Below are 23570 nucleotides of genomic sequence, written 5' to 3'. Positions count from 1 at the left end.
GTGGATGTACCTCAGGCCTCCGCTGACTTCTTCCAACTCCATCTCATTTCACTTCCATTAATTTAGCTATCATGCAGATGATTCCTAAATCTATATGTAGCCCTCATCTCTTTCCTGAGCTGCAACCCCATATCTCCAATTGTCTGCTAGACATTTTACTCGGATATCCCTTAAGCATCTCAAACTGAACATGTCCAAAGGAGAAGTTATCTTTCCCCCAAGCTTACTGTTCCTCCTAACTTGCTTATTTCTCTCAAAGGCACTACCATTCTTCCCAGTCACCTGGACTTGAAACCTGTGAGTTACTGACACTTTACTTTACCTTCTGCTCCCCTCCCTATATCCTAATCAGTTACCTAGTCTTGTCCATTCTGCCTCTACAACATGTATCACAACTGTCTTCTTTCCATTCACACTACAACCATCTTAATTTAGGCCTTATCACTCCACCTTGACTATTTCAATAGTTTCCTAATTGATATCCCTGTATTTAAACCCTTTCTTCTCCAATTCATCCTCTACATAACTGTGCAGTTGATGTTCTTTAAATCTGACAATACCATGCTATTGCTTATGAAGTTTCTTTGGCTACTTATTGTCTCTGGAATAAAATACATACCGCTCTGTTTGGCATTCAGAGCTATTCACAAACTTGCTCTTTCCTGGCTGATTACACATTACCAAATCACACTTAGTCTAGCCAAACTGTCTGACTTTCCCTCTTCTTTCTCAGTACCTTTAAACAGATTGGCCATATCCTGAATGCTTTCCCTACTCACGTCTGCATCCTGAAACCTTCTAGTTCTCCTTCAAGACTCAGAAATGGCCGTTTCTTGTAAGAGTCCTTTCCCGATTCCTTGAGTTAATGGCTTCCTCTGTCCCTGGAATTCTTTTGTTTTTACTTATTTTGTGCATGTTTTTGTATTGACTTATCTGTACATGTCTGTATTGACTGTATATGTTCTTTTCCTCTAGTAGAATGTAAGCTCCTTGAAGTCAGGAACTATTTTCCTTTTAGTGCCGGGCACATAGTAGGTATTTCATAAATGTTTGTTGAATCCATTTGAATCAATCTGAAGTTGATTGAATAGAGAGGCAGATATCTGTTCTGTTCCACATGAGCAAAAATTACCCAAGTTACTGCTCTATAAAAATGGCTGTTTTGTACAGTAGTAACTTCCCTTTTATCAATCACTTCTGGGTATTGTAGAAGGAATTCAGGATACTGTATTGCTTGGAATAGATGATTTTTGAGCTGCCTTCCAACTGAGACATTTTGTAGCTCTTTCACCTATCTTTGTGAGCTGGTAGTTCAGTGTATTTGGAAAATTGATGGTATTGCTGTCTTTAAATATCATAGAGCATTGAATTTGAATTCAAAAGAGTTAGGTTTAAATATCCGCCCTGCTGCTTGCTGGTCAAATGATCTTGAGCCAGTCATTTCCTCTTTCTAGGTCTTAGTTTCATCAGCCATAAAATGAGGGGTTGGATTAGAAAATCTCTTGAGTTCCTTCTAGTTTGTAATCCTTTGTCCTGTATAAGATTATACACAGACACTAAGATCATATGTTGAATTTCATTTATGAATTTATTTGACAGTTTCTAGTCTGCTAAATTTCACTTTAATCTAGAGCTTCTGGATTTTTTCACAGAAAGTAAGAGCAGAAGGAATCCTTAGAGCAGGGAATCTTGCCCTTTTTTGTGTCACAGACCTCTTTGGCAATCTGGTAAAGCCTGTGTACCTTTTCTCAGAACAATACTTTTTAAATGCTTGAAATAAAACACAGGATTACAAAGGAAACTAATGATATTGAAATGCACTTATCAAAAAAAATTTTTTTAAAGGTCATAGACCTCAGTTTAAGAACCTCAGGATTCCCCCACCCAGGCTTATTTTTACAGATGAGGAAACTGAGGTCCAGAGAAGTGGTTTTGCCTTTGGTCACTTAGGTAATAATTTGCAGAGTCCAGCTCTTGATTTCTGACTCCCAAGTCTAGTGTTCTTTAAGGACTTTGTTAGCCGTAATTTTATACCACAGAAAGTTTCGTGGCCAGGCATCCTATGGATTTCTCCAATAGGTCAAGTATCTGTGATTTCTGGGTAGAAGGTTCCTACACCAAATGCAGATGCAAATCATCTTTAACTTGGTAAGATTTAGAATTGCTTGAAACTCAGACTGGTCAACCACCAAGTGTCAGAGATGGTATTTAAACCCTGGTCTTCCTGACTCAAAGGCCAGCATTCTATACCACTGTGCCATTCTGCCTCTCTAGATTTGCCCACATGAAGAGGAAAAATAATTGCCCAGGAAATGTTTAACCCTTATCTATTGTGAATAAGGTAAATTCTTTGAAGGTATTACTATGCTTGAGAGATACGCAGTAGCTGCTTAGATTATAAACGCCACAAGGGCAGATGTTGTTTTTGTTTTATTCCCAGCTTCTGCTTAGTGTTTTGTGTATAATAGTTAATCAATAAACAGTTGTTGAATCAAGGGAAAACTAGTAATTTACCGAAGATAATTTAATGATCTCAAAGAAGGTCTAGGCCAGAAGTGCACTGAGACTTATTTGGGGCTATCAGCTGTTTCATGGAAAAGTATTACTTTGGGCATGATGTTGATTTAACTTTTAGGTTAAAACAAAATAAGCTAACAATCAATGCCTCTGAAAACAAACACATACATACATATAAATAGGCACTTAAATAGTTATTGATTGATTGTGATGGGCAAAATCATTTAACCACCAGAAAGTTAGTATTTCTAATGTCTTATTTGGTTAGCTGATATCTTATATCTTTTGGGGAGCTGTTATATTTATCATTCAGTGGCATTTGAGCCTGCCAAAGTGATAAGTTAATACTTACATCTATTCTTAATTTCCTAGAATAAATCTAGGTTTTCTAGTGGTGTTTTTTCTTCTTAAACACACTTTTGATGAACTAAATACCTCTAGTTTTGTTTTAAACAATGTTTTATAGCCAGCCTTATTCTCCCCCCCCACACACATGCAGTTTTTTTTTTTTTTTTTTTGTTGGTAATATACCAACAAATGTTTAAGAAGCATTGTGGCTTAGTGAATAGAGGGGTTAACCTCTGAGTCAGGAAGGCCTGACTTCAAGTCTTGCCTCTGACATATGCTAGCTCTGTGACCATGGGCAAAGTAATTTAACCTTTTTCTTATGCCAGGCTACTCTTTAAGGCTTTATATATGTTACAGAACAGTTGGCTCTATGCATCAGTGGAGGAATTTCCCACATCTGAAACACCCAAAATTGAGTAAATCAAAGGTTTGGCCAAAAAATAAATATTAAATACTTATTGTTTGCAGAGCACTGTGATAATATCTGGAGGAGATAAAAAACTTATTTGTTAGCAAGATCCTAGTCCTCAAGGACCTTCCAGTTTAGCAGACACAGAGAGCTATCCTTTATTGTATTAAATAAGTTCATTAGAAAAGTATAAATGAAGTGCTTTGGGAGATGATAGATTTAGGAATTGTTGTAGGATTTATTTACACTTCACGTACATTATCCAGTTCTTATATTTTAGAAGTAATGTAGCAATTTTGTTTTATGATAGGATTAACTCCATTGGATTTACTTGTTATTCCAGTATGACTGGACTAAATACAGCTCAGAGCCAGGACATTTTTACCTTTCAGTATATATTTGAGTATCTCCTTTCAGAAATGAGGATGATACCATCAGGTTGAAACTTCAAGTCAAATAATTAATGGATGAATGCCAAATTCTTTAAAGGTCAAAAAAGTTGTAAAGAATCTTACCTTTATTCCAGAAATCAGTACCATGTATTGATTTTTTTTTCTTCAGTAGAACCCTTGGGCTTTTGACCAATGAGAGATGAGGTTTACTATTCTGACTTGGTGGTTGAGAGAATAGCTCATCATATAGAACATCCTGCAGTAGACATTTTAAATTGGGAGGATAAAAAAAGAGAAAAAAAAAAAACGAACTGAGTATTTTAGGTTGGGAGCCTTTTTTCTTTAGTTTCCCTAATATAGTGACAAAAGTTATTGATTTTGTCTTGAAAATAATGTTTGCAAGGTGAAAAGGATGATTGTGTTATATTCTTCCGAAGGTATTATTACCTGAGTTCAGCTCCTGGCTCTGATACTTAATACCTGTGTGACCTTGGGCAAATCACTTAATCTCTGTGGTTCTTTAGTTTCCTTAGCTATAAAATGAGGTGGTTGGAAATTGATACGATCCTTTCCAGCACTAAATCTTATGATATTCCTGGTTTGAACTCTAAGGCTACTTTTAATTTTTGGAATCCTGTTTTAATAAATGACCTAAGTTGATTATGCATGTGAACTGAAGCATAACTGAATTTATATTCTGAGGCAGGCATTCATTAAAATTTATAATAAGCATACTTATGTTTTATACTAGAAATGTTTGTGCCTGAAGTACAATTACTCCTTTTTTTTTTGTTTTATTTCTTAAAGAGTTTTTCCTTGAAAGAAAAAGTTTGTGTAGTTATGGAAATAAAATTTTAAGTGTATTTTTTGGCCATCTGCCCTTTAAAACATACCTAGTGCCTGAACTGAAGCAGAACTGGTTGTGTTTTTTAAAAAAAGGTTTTATTGATGCTTAAAAAAAAAAAATTACTATTTTTTCCCCAATTGTAATCTTTCCTAGTAACAAAAACATACAAATAAGAAAAAAAAAATCCTCTAAATCTGCTGTGTCTTATAGTGTCCTTCATTCTAAGTCTGGTCTATCTTCCAATATTGGCCACTGCATCCCTCAGAGTTCTGACTTCTTTTAGTGTCATTTTCCTTATCATTTTGATAATTGTGTAAATTGTTCTGGTTTTGCTTACTTTTTGGTACATCAGTTCGTATAATCCTTCCCAGTTCTCTCTGGATTCCTCATATTTGTCATTTCTTGTGGTACAGTAATATTCTATTACATTTATACACCATTATTGGTTTAGCCATTCCCCAATTGATAGGCACCCACTTTACTTCCAGTCTCACGCAGCCACAAAAAAGGTTTACTATAAATGTTTATGTATATTTGGGGTCTTTCTGTCTATCTTTTACCTGCTTAGAGTAAAATGTTTTGAGAAACAAACCAACTCACAGCTCCATATACACCCTTTCCAACATTTACCTTTCATCTTTTGTCTTTTTTGCTAATTTGATGGTTATAAGATGAAATCCCAGAGCTATTTTAATTTGTATTTTTTTATTGTTACTGATTTGGAGTATCATTTTATATAGTTGTTAAAAGTTTACATTTCTTCTTTTGGAAACTTCCCATTTATATCATATAAAAGTAGGTTGTTTTCCCATGGTATTTCCGATAAACAGTCTGAAAGTTAAAAAAAAAAAGAAAAGTTGACATCTTTATTTTTGTGGCTGCAGATGTTGTATTATGGACAAGAAATCAGTTTTTCCCTCCTAGTCATTGTCAAATTTTTGTAATGCATCTTACAAAAAAGTTTAATCTCTATATTTTCTTAAGCTATCACTTTCATTTCTGAATATATCTCTCTGTAGCAAGCTATCCCTTGTACCAAAGGGGAAAAAAAAAAAGAGAAAAGAAGAAAGCAGTTTAGCAAAATTAATCAACACATCAGCTGAGTATGCGTAGTGTTCCAACACTTATTGACCCCTATCTCTGCAAAGAAGGGAGTGAGGTGCATTTTCTTACCTCTTTTTTGGGGTCAACTTTGGTCATTATAATTGTAATGCATTTTTAAAACCTCCTTATGATACTGTACTTATACTGTATCCTCAGTACTGTAATTGGGCATCAGTTTTTGAAGATTACTTAGCAGATGCTCAGTAATATTTCAGAGTTTGTCCACAAAAGCACAATTTAACTGTTTCACTATTAAATTTTAGTGGCTTATTAATTTACACTGGTAATGTTCTTCCACAACTTACTTTACAGTCATATAGTAGAACCTGTTAAATTTTGTGATTTTGTTCTTTTGGTCTGTAAATATATTCTACTTTGTGCTATAGTGTTATAAAGTTTCACTTGGTAGCAATATAGACTTATTTCATTTGATTGTATGTGTGTTCTTTTTGGATCATAGATTTAGAGTTGGAATATCACCTATCACCTGGTTCTAGTTCTTCCAAATGAAATAGGTCCAATAGAGTGTAACCTTCTTGAGGGCAGAACTGTCTCAGTTTTGTCTTTGTACATGCCTGGCACATTATAGAGACTTAATTAATACTGTTTTATTACTTCTTTTGCTACTATCCCCAAATGCTAACCTGATAGCAAGTATTATCATCAGGAGCACTTTATCTGCATCAGTAAAAAATCTATAAATATCAGATATGTGTAAATGAATTTGATCTTTCTCAGAATGTCAGAACTTAAAGTGACTTTAGCTATGGGACCTTAGTTTTTTGTTTGTTTTCAGTCATTTTACATATAAGAAATATGAGACTCTCCAAGGTAAAGTGACTTGTCCCAGGTCACATAGCTAGTAAATGATGGAATTGGGGCTTGAATTCAGGTCTACTCATTCATGGCTCTTTTCTGCTATGCCATACTGCCACCCACAAAACCCATCTGAGTTTTGTTGCTTTGACCTATATACAATAACATTTTCAATTCGATAGACATTAAATGTGTTCTGTCTGCAGAGCACTTGTGTTTAGGGCTTTGTATCATAAAATATTTAGATAAGACTTACTAGAATTTGAGAGATTTCTACAATTCTTTATCCTTGTCCCTTTTTTCTTCACTTAACCCAAATATTTTGACTTACTCCTGACCCTTGGAAGCTAGGAAGCATGTTGGGTAGAGTGCTGGGCTAATCAAGAAGACGTGATGAAATCTAGCCTCAGACACTTAATTAGCCATGTGACCATGGGCAAGTCACTTAACCTCTGTTTGCATCAGTTTTCTCAATTTCAAAATGAGGGTAATAATAATAGTAGCACCTAAATTACAAGGTTGTCATGAGTATCAAATGAGATAATATTTGCAAAGCACTTAGCACAGTGCCTGGCACACAGTAGGTGCTATATAAATGCTAGCTGTTATTATTAGGAATTCCAAAGTTCCTTTAAGCTCTAAATCTATGATTATGTTGATCATTACTGTCACCCAATCATTCTGCCATACATAGTAAGGTCAGAGGACTCCAAAGATACTGTCAATATCACAGTAGCTGTATATTGACATACTTTTTAATGCATTTTATTGTTTTGTCATTATAACAGCCGTTTTTGGAGGGGGAAAATACCTCCCCTCCCATTGAATCTTCTAATAACAGAGAAAAAGAAACAAAAACAGCTGACACAATGATTGCATCTGATAATGTATGTAGCATTCTGCCTTAGTAGCTCTCTGCCTCTCAGCTATGAGAAGGGAGGTAGGTTTCATCATCTATTCTCTAGCATCTTTATTGCATTTTCATTTACTTAGAGTTTGGCTTCTTTTTGCTATATTTTCATTTATATTCTTATAGTGAAGTAAACAAGCATTTATTAAACACTTACTATGTGCCAGGCATTGGGCTAAGCCCTGGGGATACAAAGAAAGGCATAAACAGTTCCTCCTCTTAAGATACTCACATTCAAATGGGGGGAGAAAACACACAAAAAGCCATGTAAAGCAAGATATATCCTGAGTGAATTGGAAGTAATCTCAGAGAGAAGGCACTAGCGTTAAGGTGAACCAGGAAGGCTTCATGTAGACAGTAAGATTTTAGCGGAGACTTAAAGAAAGCTAGGAGGCAAAGGGAGGAAGGAGAGCTTCTCATGCATAGGAGACAGCCATTGAATAGTAAAGCAAGCTCTCCTCTCATTCTTTACAACTTCACTTGATGATATCAACTTCTGTGGATTTAATTACCATCTTTATGCTAATGATTCTCAAATTCTCTTGTCCGACTGTAACCTGTTTACTTACCTCCAGTCTCAAATCTCCATCAGCCTTTCAGACATTTCCCACTGGATGTTTTATAGACATTTTAAACTCAACATGTCTAAAATGGTACTCATTATGTTTCCCTTTAAACCTTCCCCCCTTTCAAACTTTCCAAGGCACCACCCAGTTCCTTAGGTTCACAAGTAGGTGTTGTCTTTGACTCTTTAGTAACCCTCACCTCTCATATCCAGTCTCTTGCCATGATCTATCAGTTTTACCTTTGCATCATCTCTTGAATATACCCTTTTCTCTCCTTTCATACAACTATCATCCTAATGCAAGCCCTCATCTCCTCACACTCCAGTCCAACCTGCCAAAGTTATTTTCTTAAAGCACCAATTCAATCATATCAACACTCTCTCCCACTCAGTAAACGTCAGTGGCTCCCAAACACCTCCAAGATCAAATCTCTTTGGCATTCAAAGCCTTTCACAACCTAGCCTCTTCCTCCTTTTCCAGTCTTCTTATACCTTGCTTCTCCCCTCCTCCTCCCATAATTCACCACCCAGCTGCCCCAGAAAAGATGAAATTTTGAAAAACCATTCGTATAGGTTTCATCTGTTGTGTAACAGAATTAAAGTCATAGTGATTACGTTATTTTCCAAATAAACACACAAAATGCAAATTATAAACCATGAGTGCTGAAGTCTGCTGACAGGTCTTAACAAGCAAGTGTTGGCGGGCAAGTGTGTTGAGCATTGTGGGGAAGTCCAGCATATATCAGCAGGAATATGTGCCTGTATTGACTTGTTTACAATATGATAGTATGGGGCAGCTAGGTGGCTCAGTGGATAGAACATCAGCCCTGGAGTCAGGAGGACCTGAGTTCAAATGTGACCTCAGACACTTCACACTTACCAGCTCTGTGACCTCAGCAAGTCACTTAACCCTATTGCCTAGCCCCCCAAAAGAAAAAATTATACTATACCGGTTATATGACACAATAGTGCATCATCAAAATTTCAATGCAGGAAAAACCCCCACAAATATACAATAAATTACTAAATTTTAGATGTGTCATTTAAAAAAATTATATTTTTTGAAATGATGCAAAAAAAAAAAATGGCTAAAGGGCTAAAGAAAGTAGATTTCCAGGGGGGTGCTAAGTAATTTTTTTTTTCACAGGGAGCTGTAGATCAAATAAGTTTGGGAACCTCCATTCTAGAGGAAACCTTTCTTAATTCTAGTGCCTCCCCACTGTTACTTCCTTTTTATCTTATAAAGCTTATTTGTACATATTTGTTTGCTTGTTGCTCTCATTAGATTACAAGCCCTTCAAGGGCAGGGGCTATCTTTTGCTTTTCTTTGTATCCTTAGCACTTAGTGTAATAGCCTAGCACTTAGTAGATACTTAATAAATGCTTACTAACTGACCTAACATGGTGGATTATGGAAGGGAATAAAGCATAAAAGAACTTGAAAGGTAGGAAGGGGCCAGGTTATAAAGGTCTTTAAAAGCCAGACAGAAATTTAATATTTGACCATAAGGAGCCATAGGAATTTGTTAAGTAGAGGAGTGATATGGTCAGATCTATAATTTAGGAAGCTCACTTGGTCAGCTGTGTGGAACATGGATTAGAGTGGGGAAAGATTTGAGATAGGGAGGCCAGTCAGCACGTATTTACAGTAGTTGAGGAGTGAAGTTATGAAGGCCTGAACCAGGCTGGTAGCAGTGTCAGGGGACAGAACGGGGTGTATTCTTGGCAATGGTTGAATATGGGGGGTGGGGATGAGTGAAAGAGAGTGAGAAACCAAACAACATATAAAGGTTGTGAGCCTGGTTAACTAGAAGTATGGTGATGAAGTATGGATGACTAGAAGTAGAGTAGCCCTCAACAGTAATAGCGGAAGGTTCAGAGGGGAGAATTTGGAGGTCAAGAATGATGAGTTCAACTTTGTACATCTTGACTTTAAGATATCTATAGGACATCCAGTTTGAGATAACCAGTAGGCATTTGGAGATTTGGAGACTGGGGCTAGATAAATGGATTGAGAATCATTTGCACTAAGATGATAATTGAACCTGTGGGAGCTGATGAGATCATCTGGAGAGATAATATAGAGGGGAGAGACCAGGACAGATCCTTGAGGGGTACCCCAAGGGTTATTGGGTATTACTTAGATGAAGATTCAGTAAAGGAGACTGAGAGGTATTGATCTAGATTGTAGGAGAACCAGGAAAAAGCATTGTGGTCAAAGCCTAGAGAGAAGAGAGTATCAGGGATGAAAGGGTGATTAACATAGTTGAAGGCTGTGGAAGGGACAAAAAGGATGAGAACTAAGAAAAGAGATTACTGGTAACTTTAAAGATCATTCACTGGTAACTTTGGAAGGAGCAGTTTTAATTGATTGTTGATGTGATCAGAAGCTAAACTGCAGAGAATTAAAGTGAGAGGAGAGAAAGTGGTTATCACTGATTGTAGATGGTTTGTTCTCAAGGAGGTTAGCCATGAAATTATCAGTGATATCTAGTGAGGATTTGACAGATGAATTTTTTTTTTTTAAAGTTGGGAGAAATATGGACCTAATTGTAAAGGAATCAGACAGTAGATGGAGAAATTGAAGATGTAGTAAGAGAGAAGAAGCAATCTGCTGGAGAACACAGGGTAGAATATGATCAAGAGTTGCTTGTAGAGGAGTTTGGCCTGTCTTGTGAGACAGGGGTAAAGTAGAAGGTAGTGGAGGAAGACATCTGAGTGATATGAGATGAAAAGGAGGGTGGGAGCTCTGGCAAATCGCCTGTTTTTTTTCTCCTAATAAAGTATGAGGTGAAGTTCTCAGCTGAGCGGGTAGGGGAAGGGGTGTCATCAGAAGCTCAGAAGGAGGAATGAAAAAGTTTGGAATAGTCTCAGTGGTGAGTGTGATAGTGAATTGATTAGGAAGGTGTAAAAGAATTGTCTGATTTCAAGGAAAGCCTTGTTGAGATTATGTAACAAATTTGTAGTGGACCCAGTCAGCAAAGTTTCACAGTATTCTCCAGCAGTATATGAAGCTAAGGCAGCAGATGATGGGAGTATTCCAAGGTTGAGATTTGGCAAGGCATGATTAAATTGGTGATAGGATAAGAGGGCAAGGGACCTGAGTATAGTGATAGAGTTCAATGGATTCACAAAAGGAGACAAGATGAGGAAGGGAGAAGAGTGTAGCCAGTGCAGGGGGTGCTGGCTTGGGAAGGAACTGAGGGATGGAGGGATTGGAGGTCATGGTGAGGATGAGAACAGTTAGAGGTGGTAAGGCAGAGGTGAAAGAAAGGTAGTGTTCTTTTGATTTTACATATTTCTCTTTGCATCCATTTATAAAGGTCTTACCATATTTCTGTGAATTCCACATATTGAATATCTGTTACTGTATAATTATTATATTTGTGTCCTATAGTTTTTTTTAATTCATTCCCTCAATTGATGGATACATTGTTTCTAGTTCTTTCCTACTTCAAAAAGTGCTGCTACGAATTTTTTGGTAGACATTGGACCTTTCTTCTATCTTTCACCTCTCTGGGAGTACATGCCTAGTAGTGAAGTCACTGGGTCAAAGGGGTTAGTCACTTTTCTTGTGTAATTTCAGATTGATATCCAGAACCATTGAGACCAATTCAGAGCTCTACTACTAACATGTTATTCTGCTTGTCTTAGCAAGCACAGACTCTGCAACATTGATGGTATTATTTTTGTCATCTTTGCTAGTTTATAGGGTCTTAAGTGAAACTTTAGAGTTGTTTTAATTTTTATTTCTCTTACTATTAGTGACTTTTGGATCACACTTGAAAAAGGTTTGCAGTTCTTCTTTTGAGAACTGTTTGTTCATATCCTTTAACCAATTATGTATTGCAGAATTGCCACTGATTTTTTTTCTTTGAGTTTTTTCTATGACAGACTACTCTCTTCATTAAGAGCTTCAGTTTTTTTAATAGGACATATAGAGAAATTTCTTCCCTTGACAAAGGTTATTGTTATCCCTTTCTTCCACTAGGTGACTTTTGACCTACCTGTTGGCTCATTTCCCTAGGTATTCATGCTGTCATCCTAGCTCTCAAGCTACAGTCAGCAAATCCCAACTAAATGTTAATTGACAGTGTGTTAGCTGAAAGTTTTTTTAAAAATGAATTTATTTTTAGTTTTCAGCAATCACTTCCATAAGCTTTTGAGTTTTAAATTTTTCTCTCTTTCCTTTCCCACCTCCCTCCCCAAGACGGTGTGCAGTCTGATATAGTCTCTACATATACATTCCTATTAAACATATTTTCACATTAGTCATATTGTAAGGAAGAATTAGAACCAATAGGAGGAACCACGTGAAAGAGGAAACAAAACAGAAGAAAAAAAGATAACATCATGAAACTTTTGGAGATGTCTTAGATCCTTGCATTGCTGAGAAAGGGCTAAGTCTATCAAAGTTAATCATTGCACAGCGTGGCTGTTACTGTGTACAATGTTCTCTTGGTTCTGCTCACTTCACTCAGCATCAGTTCATACAAGTCTGAAAGTTTGTTTTTACAATTTACATATGCTATCTTTTTCAAGTTTGATTCTTTTAAGACATTTAGTAAAATGGCAAGAGGTAGATAGAGTTGGAGTTGAGGTACAGGAGACTTCTGGTTTAAATTGTAGTAAGAGGCCTTCAAGTATCCTTAATTGGGTTACCACTGATAGGTTGAGAAGTTAAGGTATTTTGGTCACTTCTGAAAGGTGTTGACTCCTTTTTTTAACTTAAATCTTTTGAGCAGAAGTTTCCTTTATCCTTAATTATTTTAGAGAAATTAGCAATGAAAAAAATCCTACACAAAATATTTGTATGGTAATAATTCATTTAATATTGGATTTCCAAACTAAGGGTGATTTTATAGCTGACACCATTGTTTAAAAAATATTATGTTTTGCTCTAAATAATTTTGTTGTCTCTTCCTTTTCCCTAACTAAATTAGATGTGATGCAGACCCTTCAGCCTTAGCAAACTATGTTGTAGCACTGGTCAAGAAGGACAAACCAGAGAAAGAACTGAAAGCCTTCTGTGCAGATCAACTAGATGTTTTTTTACAAAAAGGTAATTGTTTTATAGTAAATTTTTGACTGTTTAAAAATATTTAAGCTTAAGCCTTAACAGTGAGGTATTGAAAAGATAAGTTTAATAAATAATAAACTATTTGGCGGCTTATAGTATATGTTATACAGATGTGTACATTTATGATAACTCTTTTATTGTGTTAAGAAAGCTGTTTTTCTCTTTTGTTCCTTCTTCCTTTCCTACATCAAAACAGTATTGACTTTAATGCTTTTTAGCAGCTAGGGAATCTCAATAGATTGTAGCTAACTCCCTAGGGGGGGCTTTTTGCCTAGCCGGGCTGCAGCTATGTTTGAGAGAGCTAAGCAAACTACTTCTCCCAGATGCCTAGGTGGAGCTGAGAATAGTTTTATCCTCTTCTGACTGGGGCTCTGGGACATCAAGGGATTAACTGAGATGTTTCCCTCTTTCCCCAAGGCAAGAGCCACACCTGCCTTAAAATCTATGTTGTGCCTTTTGTGTTTTGAATCTTCTAGTTCTCTCTCAGAGTGTGCTGTTAAGCACATACACAATTCTAGGCTGAGTGGGTACAGTATATACATCTTAATTATCAAATTCCTCCAAAATGCAGGAATGAGTATACTTTCATGAATTCTCATCATAATTTTGGTGTGGTAGAATAAAAAAATGAACTGTGTGAATTATTGTCTCATGAAAAACGTTTTAAAAAAGCACACGTAGAGAACATGTTGAAGAAATTTTGTTGGAATAATTACTCAGCAAATTGGTATCACTTATAAAGGTTTTTGAAAGGCACCAGTTGATTTATTTCCTCTTTTGAAGATTCTTTTTGTTTTTGTTTTATGTTAATACTGTTAGCAAGATCTTAAGTGAACATATCCTGCCTGGATTTGTTTTTCCTGTGCTAAACGCTTGGGGTGGGTTATGATTATGTGTGAATTGATGACTGACTCAAGATGATGAAAGAATATTCCCTTCTGTATTATAGGACTTGGAAAATCATTCTTTAAATAGTTTATTTTTGTAAAAACAAATTTATTTGGACAATATTATTAAGACTAGGACTAAAGCAATATGAATAAATTCAGCATATAGTAAAATTTTATAATTTCAGACCAATGGGTAGAGTGATTATATTATAGAATTTTTGAAAAATATTTATTTTACTTTTAAACAAACATTAACTCCTAACTAACTCCTATTTATGTGTTGTTAAGTATATATTTTTCTTGGCCTGCTGTGGTCAATAAATAAAACACCTTTGTATTTGGTATATTTTTGTATGAAAATTATGATACTACAATGTTTGAAATGATTATTTTTTGTGGGGGGGAGGCATTGGGGGTTAAGTGACTTGCTCAGGGTCACACAGCTAGCTAGTAAGTGTCTGAGGCCGGATTTGAACTCAGGTCTTCCTGACTCCAGGGCTGGTGCTCTAAAAATGTTTGAAATGATTCCTGAGATTTTTTTACATTTGCATTAATTGCTCTATTCTACAATACTGACAAATGGATAATAGATTATATTTGTGTGAATTTGTATTTATTAGTCAGAGATCTAGTTGTTGAGGTTATTGTATGTAGAACCCTTGTGAGCAGGCTCTTGTTGGAGAAAAAATATTGTGTAGATACTTTTGTGATGTACATCTGTAACAAAAAAAATCACATTAAGTCAGACTTAACTAGTTTGGAATTTGTCAAAATGGAATTGACATGCAGTTGGTCTTTGTACTATCGTGGAAAATGGTTACTAAGTAGATTAATATTATAGAGAAGATTTCAAGAGAGATTTTTTTTTTACCCACTTGCAAAAATGAGTAAATTTACAATAGATAAAAATGCAATATCACTTTGGAGGCATCTTTTGCTTTTGTAAAACAATGTATAGTAATTGCAGTTTAATCAGAGGCTCTTCTAGGCTTTTATATTCTAATGAGAAATAATTTTTATCTGTTCATTTGAGCAAGACTTCTACTAGGCAGAATTATGTGAAAAAAATAATATAATTGTCTATAGTAAATATATATTAAGTACCTACTACGTGCCAAGCACTATACCAAGCTCTGGAGATACAAATGAAAATAAAGACAGCCCCTGCCCTCATGGAGCTTATTATCTTATGGGGTGAGACAGCATGCTAAAGGAAACTGAAAGTAGGGAGGGAGAAGGGTCCAATCAGAACAGCAGAGGGTACTGATGAGATAGGAGTCCCAAGAAGATTCAGTATTAACAGCACAATGAAATTTCTCAGTGTTGCACTTTCTGGGGAAGGAAGGCCTAAAGGAGAGTTCTAAAGAAGTCAATTGATTAAACTTTCAATAGTTCAGACTTTTTTTTTTTTTTTTTAACTAATTCTGACTAGTATTCCCCACAAGTAAAAATAACTTTATAACAAAGTTTTCCAAAAATAGAATGGATGACCCTTTGTAGAAGTGAGTTTGCAAGATCATCTCTTCAGAAGGAGGTGGGGTCTTGGAGGTAATCTTATCCAAGAGTTCCTAATATAATATATATATGTATAATGTAGCATGTATATTATATTATAAATATATTATTCAGACATGTATACGCACATATATTTGTAGGGAGACAATTATATTCCAATATAATTGGTTTTCTTTGTAATCCTATGTATTTTATGAATTTACAAACATTATTCTGAGAGTGCTTCCATAGGCTTCACCAGATTGCCAAAGAGAAATATGACATGAAAAAGGTTACGAGCTCCTAAATCTAGTCTAACCCCTGTCATTTTACAAATGAGGAAATTCAGGCACAATGAACTTGAAAGACTTGTCCATGGTTGAATAAGTAATAAGAGGCAGAGACTACCTAGGTATTCTGACTCCAAGTCTAGCACTTCTTCCATTGCACCATCCTAACTCTTAGGAGTGTTCAGTCAGAGCACTGATGATCACTTATTAAGGATATTGTAGAGAAGATTCTTCAGTGGCGTAAAGCTGAACTAGATGACCTCTAAGGTCCATTTCATTCTTAAAGAGATTCAGTTAATCTCTTCTGATTAGATTTTAAAAGCTATTGAGCCTTTTAAGAAATAGGTATTTTCTTCATTCCCTTGATATTTGATGGTATAGATTTAAAATTTTTATTACATATTTTTCTTAGAAACTTCAGGTTTTGTGGATAAACTCTTTGAAAGTCTCTATACCAAGAACTACCTTCCTCCATTGGAACCAGTCAAACCAGAGCCAAAACCTACAGTTCAGGAAAAAGAGGAAGTCAAAGAAGAGGTAATGAAAAATTGCTGTTTATTTGCAATTGTTGGGATTGGGGAGACAGATTCTTTTGATGTGTGAATCCTTTCTACTTGTAAGTTATTAGCCTTTTAAAATTGTCTTATCATGCCAGAAACTTCAGTCAATCTCATACTTCCTTGACTTCAAAGAAGTAGAAGTATTTTAGATCTGGCATTCAGAATTCAAAGAAATAACTAGAGTGAACTGAGTTCAAGGGGGTGGTGATGGAAGATGTGGGGTTAGGAGTATTTTATTTGTGTTACTTGCAATATGAAAGTTTACTTCACTATAGTGTTTTGAAGTAAGATGTTAGTGAGTCCTCAAAATATACTTCTTAGGATGTATAGGAAATCCTAAATACCAACAGAGAAATCATTTGCTTTGCTTTTCAACTATGAATCTCTTTAAAGTGCAAATATAGAAGCATCTTAATAGCTTTTTACAGATAGAGATACAGAAATAAAGTTATAGATGCTGCCCTGTTGACCTCTCAGAAGAGGAATAGAGTACATTTCTATAGCCTTTTATATTATGTACAGATAAAATTTCCTTCCCCTTTTCCTTCTTCGCTTATATTTTATACTTTCAGGATACCCAGTTTAGTTTAGCCTGATTCAATTGGTTTACCATTTTTTAAAAAATTGCAACTATACTTAGTTAAGGTCAAATGACACATATGATCTTGCTATCCTCTCTTCTCGGTTCCATCTAATCATGTGTATGATCTCTTCAAACAGAATTCTTGAATATTCCTTCAAATAAAAAAATAGAAACTTTTGTCCCAGATACTTCGAAATACTTGATTTCAGTACTCCAGGCTAAATCTTTTAGATTGTTTACCACTTCTTACAGTATAATCCCCCTGTTCTTTTTTTTTTTTGTTTGTTTTCATTATTTAAAACATTTTTTTATTTTTAGGCAATTGGGTTTGAGTGACTTACCCAGGGTCACACAGCTAGTAAGTGTCAAGTCTTTGGTCTAAGTCCGGATTTGAACTCAGGTCCTCCTGACTTCAGGGCGGGTGCTCTATCCCCTGTTCTTAATAGTCAAACACAAGTGATTTAATCATTAAAGAATAGATTCCAATATAGAAAAAATTTGTTCACCTTGAATTTTAAAAGTTTAATTGTTAAGAAATGTGTCTGTTCTGCTTTTATTTTTCAGAATTAGAACTTTGTAAAACAATACTAGCAGCTTTTAATAATGCTGCCATACCAGACTTTCTATCATTTCTACTGATCTCAAAGATTTTACAAGTGATTTAATCTTATATTAATTATGTGATAGCTTGCATTTAGTAGTCTTAATTCAACAGGAGAACAAGAAAAAGCCTTTAATTGATACTTTGTAACTATTATTCTGAGCTAATTTGTTTTTAGCAAGACACTAATAAAACAATAGTAGCAGATTCAGTCCACTGAAGGTTAATCTCTAGTTTATAGCTTTTCCTCCCTGGTCACTGACTGAACTAGTAATATCATTTACCTCCAAATTGGTCATAAGAGGAACCAGATGAGAGTTTAAATTGATCAATATAGTTCATTCTTTTACTAGAAAAATAAATCCATTCATGTCTTTTATTGTGATGATTTCTGATGGCAACATATTTGTCTAGCTTTTGAGAATTGAATGTAAAGTTGCTCTCATTTATAATTGGCTTCTAATGCACCATATATTTACCGTGGTCAGGTTGAGTTGATAAAGATAGGCAAGACCTGTCTGGTAGTCTAAAAAATATGCAATTTTTTAATATTGTAATTCTTTGTACAGAATCCTAACTAATTCCTTGACCTCCTCCTTCCAGAAGGAGCTGATTCTCCCCTTGATCCTTCTTAGTCAAAGGATATTAGAGATGATACAAGCATTTATTTTATAGTATAATATGTTAAACTATATTATACTTTGTCATATACTATATGCATGTGGTTGTATACTTCATACTGTTATAATATACTATAGTATAACATGTTATATGTTATAATAGTACAATATTAAGATAACAAGCGTCTTATTTGGGTAACAGCAATAATGTTTCACCACTGCTCTAAGATTTTAAGGAAACTTTTTTGTTTTACTGAATTTCTAGTAGCAGTTTTGTAGAATTTACATGAAATAGTATTTAGTTCCATGCATTAATTGATAAGATTACCTAGTTATTTGTTCCATATGACTTCTTTTCTGGGAAAAGGAAAACAACTAAATTTGAAAGCTTCTTAATTTATGATGAGAATTCTCCTCTGCCTCATCCTTTAGATATGCTTTACATGTCCCAAAATGGAGAGTAACAAAATTTTCTTTTGTATGCACACAGTCTGTTTCTATATAATAGAAAATAGTTATTCATGGCTAATATGGAAATATGTTTTGTGTGACTGCACATATAAGAGCTATATAAAATTGTTTGCCTTCTCAAGGAGGGGCAAAGGGAAAGAGGGAGAAAATTTGGAACTTAAAATTTAAAAAAAAACTAATGTTAAAAATTGTTTTTTACATGTAATTGGAAAAATGAAATTTAAAAATTAAAAAAAGAAAATAGTTATTAGTTCCTAAGTTGGATTTTGCATTGTACCAATTCTTCATTTAGTTTTTGGGTAGAGGCAAAAGCACTTAATTGTAGCAGAAATTCAAATAAAGAAATGTAGGCTTGGTGTTTATGACATTTCAATTCATAGAATTCATTGTCTACCCTCATTCTACACTGCTGTTCTAAACTTAATCTTGAATACCTGTTTTTTAAAAAAATTAACATACTGCCTGTATGAGTATTTCTCTAAGAATCTTTTTGCTTTCCTCTGATACCTACTTTTTGTAGTGATTTGTCTTTAGAAATTTGTTAAATTAATGTGTTTGTTAATAATGTGAATATTTCAATATAGGTATTTCATGAGTCAGCAGAAGAAGAGCGAGAAGTCAGAAAAAAGAAATATCCCAGTCCCCAAAAGACCCGTTCAGAATCTAGTGAACGAAGGTTTGTATTTTCTCTTATTAAGGAAACATTGCTAACTCTCCGCCCCCTCTGTTATCTTGTGAACATAAAGCTCAACTTCATTCCTCAGTACTTCTCAGAAAGAAAAAGCTAACCTCCTTTCCTATTTTTGCTGACTCTACCATTCTTGCTTTCTGTTCCTTTTGCCAATAACCACCATTGCATGTTTACCCCAAAATCCCAGAGGTAGAGCTTTTATCCTCCTTTGAGAGTACAGTGAAATGTTCCATTTGATTTGGGAAGCCCAAAATTAGAATTAATCATAGCTTTCTTTATTAATAGGTATTGCTAATTTTCTTCACCAAATAATCTTTAAATGAAAAGCATAGATTCTGTAGAAAAATGTTTGATTTTTAAGCCTGTAGTTTCTTACCTCATTTTGCCCTTCTTCTCCTACCCATTAGTTTTTCCCACCCCTCCTCATATATTGAATTCATCTTACCTAATTCTTTCTCCCCACCCAGGAAGGTTAAAGTAGTGATGTTTTTCCTTGTTTTCACACCTTTGTATAATGGATTGGTAAAACCAGGGGGTGCTCTAAAAGCTCCTTCCAGAAGAGCCCAGAAGTTATGAATTTTGATACAAGGAGAGTAGTTCATAATTTAGACTTGTTTGTAGACTTGGTTTCTGTGGCCAATATATGGCTTATATATCTTTGTATTATAGGACACGTGAGAAAAAAAGAGAAGATGGCAAGTGGAGGGAATATGACAGGTACTACGAGAGAAATGAATTGTATCGTGATAAGTATGACTGGCGAAGAGGCAGGAGTAAAAGCCGTAGTAAAAGCAGAGGATTGAGTCGTAGTCGGAGCCGAAGTAGGGGAAGAAGCAAAGACCGAGATCCAAATAGAAGTGTTGGTGAGTAAATTATATTGTTGCCTAATAATAATTTTCCAGTTATTCATCTTTCTGTCATAAAGAATGTAAAAACTAAATGCATATTTAATATGACTTGCACAGTGTGAAATAGAAATTGTCTCAGAGAAATGTTGTTAACATAGATAAGGGCAGTTATAGGTCTTCTGTATGGCATATCATAGTTAAGGGAATTTAACCAAAATAAAATTATCTTTGTTAAGTATACTCTAATATGTATCTAGGCTACATCATTTTATACAAAGACATTAGTGTAAATGTCCTATGATTATATATACTTTCCTTTTTGCGAGGGCGGGGGGTAAAAGTACTATTATTTGTGTAATTTGATTGATTTTCGTAAGATTATATAAACTTTTTTTAAAAGGGTAACTGCATCACAAACAACTGAGTGAATTCTAAAATTTCAATTTTGCAGCTAATATTTTTTTAAAATTGTTATTTAAATTAGGTTAGTCTAAAATTGGCTTTTAAAAAATTAGGTATATTGGTACTGATTTCATGTTCGACGTCTATAAAGGAAAGGTTTTTATTTGTCAAGATGTAACCAGTTATATAATAGATACTGCTAATTTTATTTGATTTTTTTTTTTTTAGGGAACAGGTTAACAATGAAGGCAATGAAATATGGTAGAATTGATGAACTATTGCAACACCATTTTTTTTTTACTGTTAAACAGAGTTAAATTTTAAATAATAGTGACTGTCAAATGCATAATTGATACATTTGTTTTTGTATTTTGTTTTTCACCCAAAAGCAGAACACAGGGAAAGATCAAAGTTCAAGAGTGAAAGGAATGATTTGGATAATTCCTATGTGCCAGTGTCTGCACCACCCACTAACTCTTCTGACCAGTATTCCTGTGGGGCTCAGTCTATTCCCAGCACCGTTACCGTGATTGCACCTGCTCACCACCCTGAGAACACAACTGAGAGCTGGTCTAATTACTATAACAATCATAGCTCTTCCAATTCTTTTGGTAGAAACCCACCACCAAAGAGGCGATGCAGAGATTATGATGGTAAAATTACCTCTTTCTCGTGTACACAAGCAAATGTAAATGTAAAGCAAATGTTGCCTCAATTATGTAGCTTCTAATTATACTCCAGTCTTTGTTTTGCTTGAAAAGTGACAAAGAAAGCCTCTTTTTAATGAGATTCTTGTTTACTTATTATATTTAAATATTTTGACATGACTTTAAAAACTATATATTTAAGCTTGTTGGAAACTTCCCACAGGCCTTTTTTTTGTTGTTTTTGTTTTTTAACCTAAAATCCTTCCCCCACTCCTGCCCATTTATACATTATAGAATATATTTTACCCCAAAGCCAGGGATATTCTGTATTCTATTTTAGTAATGGAAATTTTGAAGTATACTCAAGTTTTTTGCTTTTTAATTTTTCCTTGACTTTCTACTATTAGTATAGTTTAACCTAGATATCAAGTTTTAGGTTTTAATGAGAATGGTAATTTTAGCACAATATTATAATAATAGATTATTGAAAATAAGGTAGCCAGTTCAAGTTTCTCCTCTTTTTCCACTGAATCATCTATATCTGGATTGCTAATTATTTGCTTGAAATATCTCCCAACTTTTATTAGGATCATATTGAACGTATAGTCTAGTAGTAGCTAATTAGGCATTGATAATCTATTCTGGATCCTGCGACCTTGCAACTTTGATAGTTTACAAATGTACACATGTCTGTTTCCCAGTATGTGAAATAGATAGTACCATCTTGCAATTTAAGATGCCATGGTAATCAACAGAGTAAGTTCAGTAAAATTTTGTGCTCTTTGGAGCGGGGACTATATAAATCAAATGTTAATTTACTTACGTGTAGGTATATTATGAGTTTAAAATAACCTATAATATAATTATCTCTTTTTATTTTTTAGAAAGAGGATTTTGTGTACTTGGTGACCTTTGTCAGTTTGATCATGGGAATGATCCTCTAGTGGTTGATGAAGTTGCTCTACCAAGCATGATCCCTTTCCCACCTCCACCTCCTGGGCTTCCTCCTCCACCACCACCTGGCATATTAATGCCTCCAATGCCAGGACCAGGGCCAGGGCCAGGGCCAGGCCCCGGACCAGGGCCAGGACCAGGCCCCGGACCAGGGCCTGGCCACGGTATGAGACTTCCAGTTCCACAGGGACATGGTCAGCCTCCACCTTCTGTTGTGCTTCCTGTACCGAGTGAGTTTCTTTGTTTTCTCTGTTTTTAGCCTTTCTTAAAAAAAAAAAAAAAAAAAAGATTTCTTCATGAGAGTCTAGTTAGATTTACTCAATTTCACTAGAATTAAGCTATTTTTTGAAAGTATGAAAAAGAAAATTTCTCTAGAATTGGAAATTGCTTACATTCCGATAGAGTGTTTTCCTTTTTTCCAGTGCTCCCTCATAGCAAGCCACTGTTTGTAGAGTTTCCAGTGTAACTAAGTTAAGATTTTCAAAATTAATTGTCTTGACATCAGATGCATAACTATAACTTGCATTCAAATTGAAAATATTTTTAATATCTTAAAGCATTTAAAAATAGCTAAAAAGTTCAAAGTTATTTAACTGGATCCAATTCAATTAATTTAAAATAAGACAGTTACTTTTTTTTAAGCACACTCAAAGTTAGTGTTAAAGAATTTCTAATTTTAGAATGTTTTCATACTTAAGTTTGAACAGAAGTTTCAGTTTATTTGTTGGGTATGGAAATAAATTTATTGGTACTGTTTTAAACAGTGTAATTGTGAATTGCTAGCTGTCAGCAGTCATGCTTTTCTGATTTTTTTTTTTTTGGAAATAGAAATTTTAACAAAAAAATTATCTTAGTGGCATGAGAGGAAGGAGAGAGGCAGGAATATATTGGGTTTATAATTTAAATTTTATGGAGAATGCCATTTTATAATTGAGTGTGGAAATAACAAACTTAAAGCTCTTAGTGTATAGGCATATATAATAAGCATGGAGTCCATTCAGAATGTGATAGTTAAAGGTAGTATTTTAAACACAAAGTACAAAATAGTGTTGGTATGTTGAATATTTTTTTGATATTCTGAAACTACTATGCATCTGTATTTTGTGGTGTCTCTGTAGGACCACCTATAACACAGTCAAACTTGATAAATAACCGTGACCAGCCTGGAACAAGTGCAGTGCCCAATCTTGCACCAGTGGGAGCAAGACTACCTCCTCCTTTACCCCAGAACCTCCTTTATACAGTATCAGAACGTAAGCAAATATCTTAAAACCTATGGCATTTTGGGGTATGCAAGACATATGTTTCCAAATCAGCATTGCTTTTGTCATTACAGTGCTTAATTTTAACTTCAGTGAACAGGTTTGCTTTTTCAGAATATTTTTTTAAAATTGTATCCTGTGCTTACTTTGTGTAATCACATTAAGTTTTATGGCTTTATGCACTTCTTGGAGCTAGAGATGAAATATTTCCTGTTGTGAAGAAATCCTTCTGCTTTAATTAAATAGCATTCTCTAAAAGAACATCATCC

At 34.8% G+C, this 23570-nt stretch overlaps 1 protein-coding gene across 5 annotated transcripts in view; it reads left to right on the top strand.

Annotated features, from left to right (window-relative positions):
- The window catches only part of RBM27 (RNA binding motif protein 27), a 61644-nt gene that overhangs the window by 5361 nt on the left and 32713 nt on the right, over positions 1-23570 (top strand). For 2 of the 5 annotated variants that reach the window (XM_027841828.1, XM_027841825.1), the window contains exons 2-8: positions 12852-12970; positions 16075-16199; positions 19082-19173; positions 19858-20051; positions 20831-21091; positions 21970-22269; positions 23158-23292. In XM_027841828.1, coding sequence (XP_027697629.1) covers positions 12852-12970; positions 16075-16199; positions 19082-19173; positions 19858-20051; positions 20831-21091; positions 21970-22269; positions 23158-23292 — 1226 coding nt within the window. Of the gene's footprint in view, positions 1-12851; positions 12971-16074; positions 16200-19081; positions 19174-19857; positions 20052-20827; positions 21092-21969; positions 22270-23157; positions 23293-23570 lie in introns of all 5 variants that reach the window. The other 3 variants (XM_027841827.1, XM_027841824.1, XM_027841826.1) reach the window with 2 other exon arrangements.

Source organism: Vombatus ursinus, unplaced genomic scaffold (genome assembly GCF_900497805.2).
Source record: "Vombatus ursinus unplaced genomic scaffold, bare-nosed wombat genome assembly UNPS02014863.1, whole genome shotgun sequence".
In the NCBI taxonomy this organism is placed as follows: domain Eukaryota; kingdom Metazoa; phylum Chordata; class Mammalia; order Diprotodontia; family Vombatidae; genus Vombatus; species Vombatus ursinus.
Note: the sequence above shows the minus strand (reverse complement) of the source record. Positions and strands in the feature narration are given on the sequence as shown.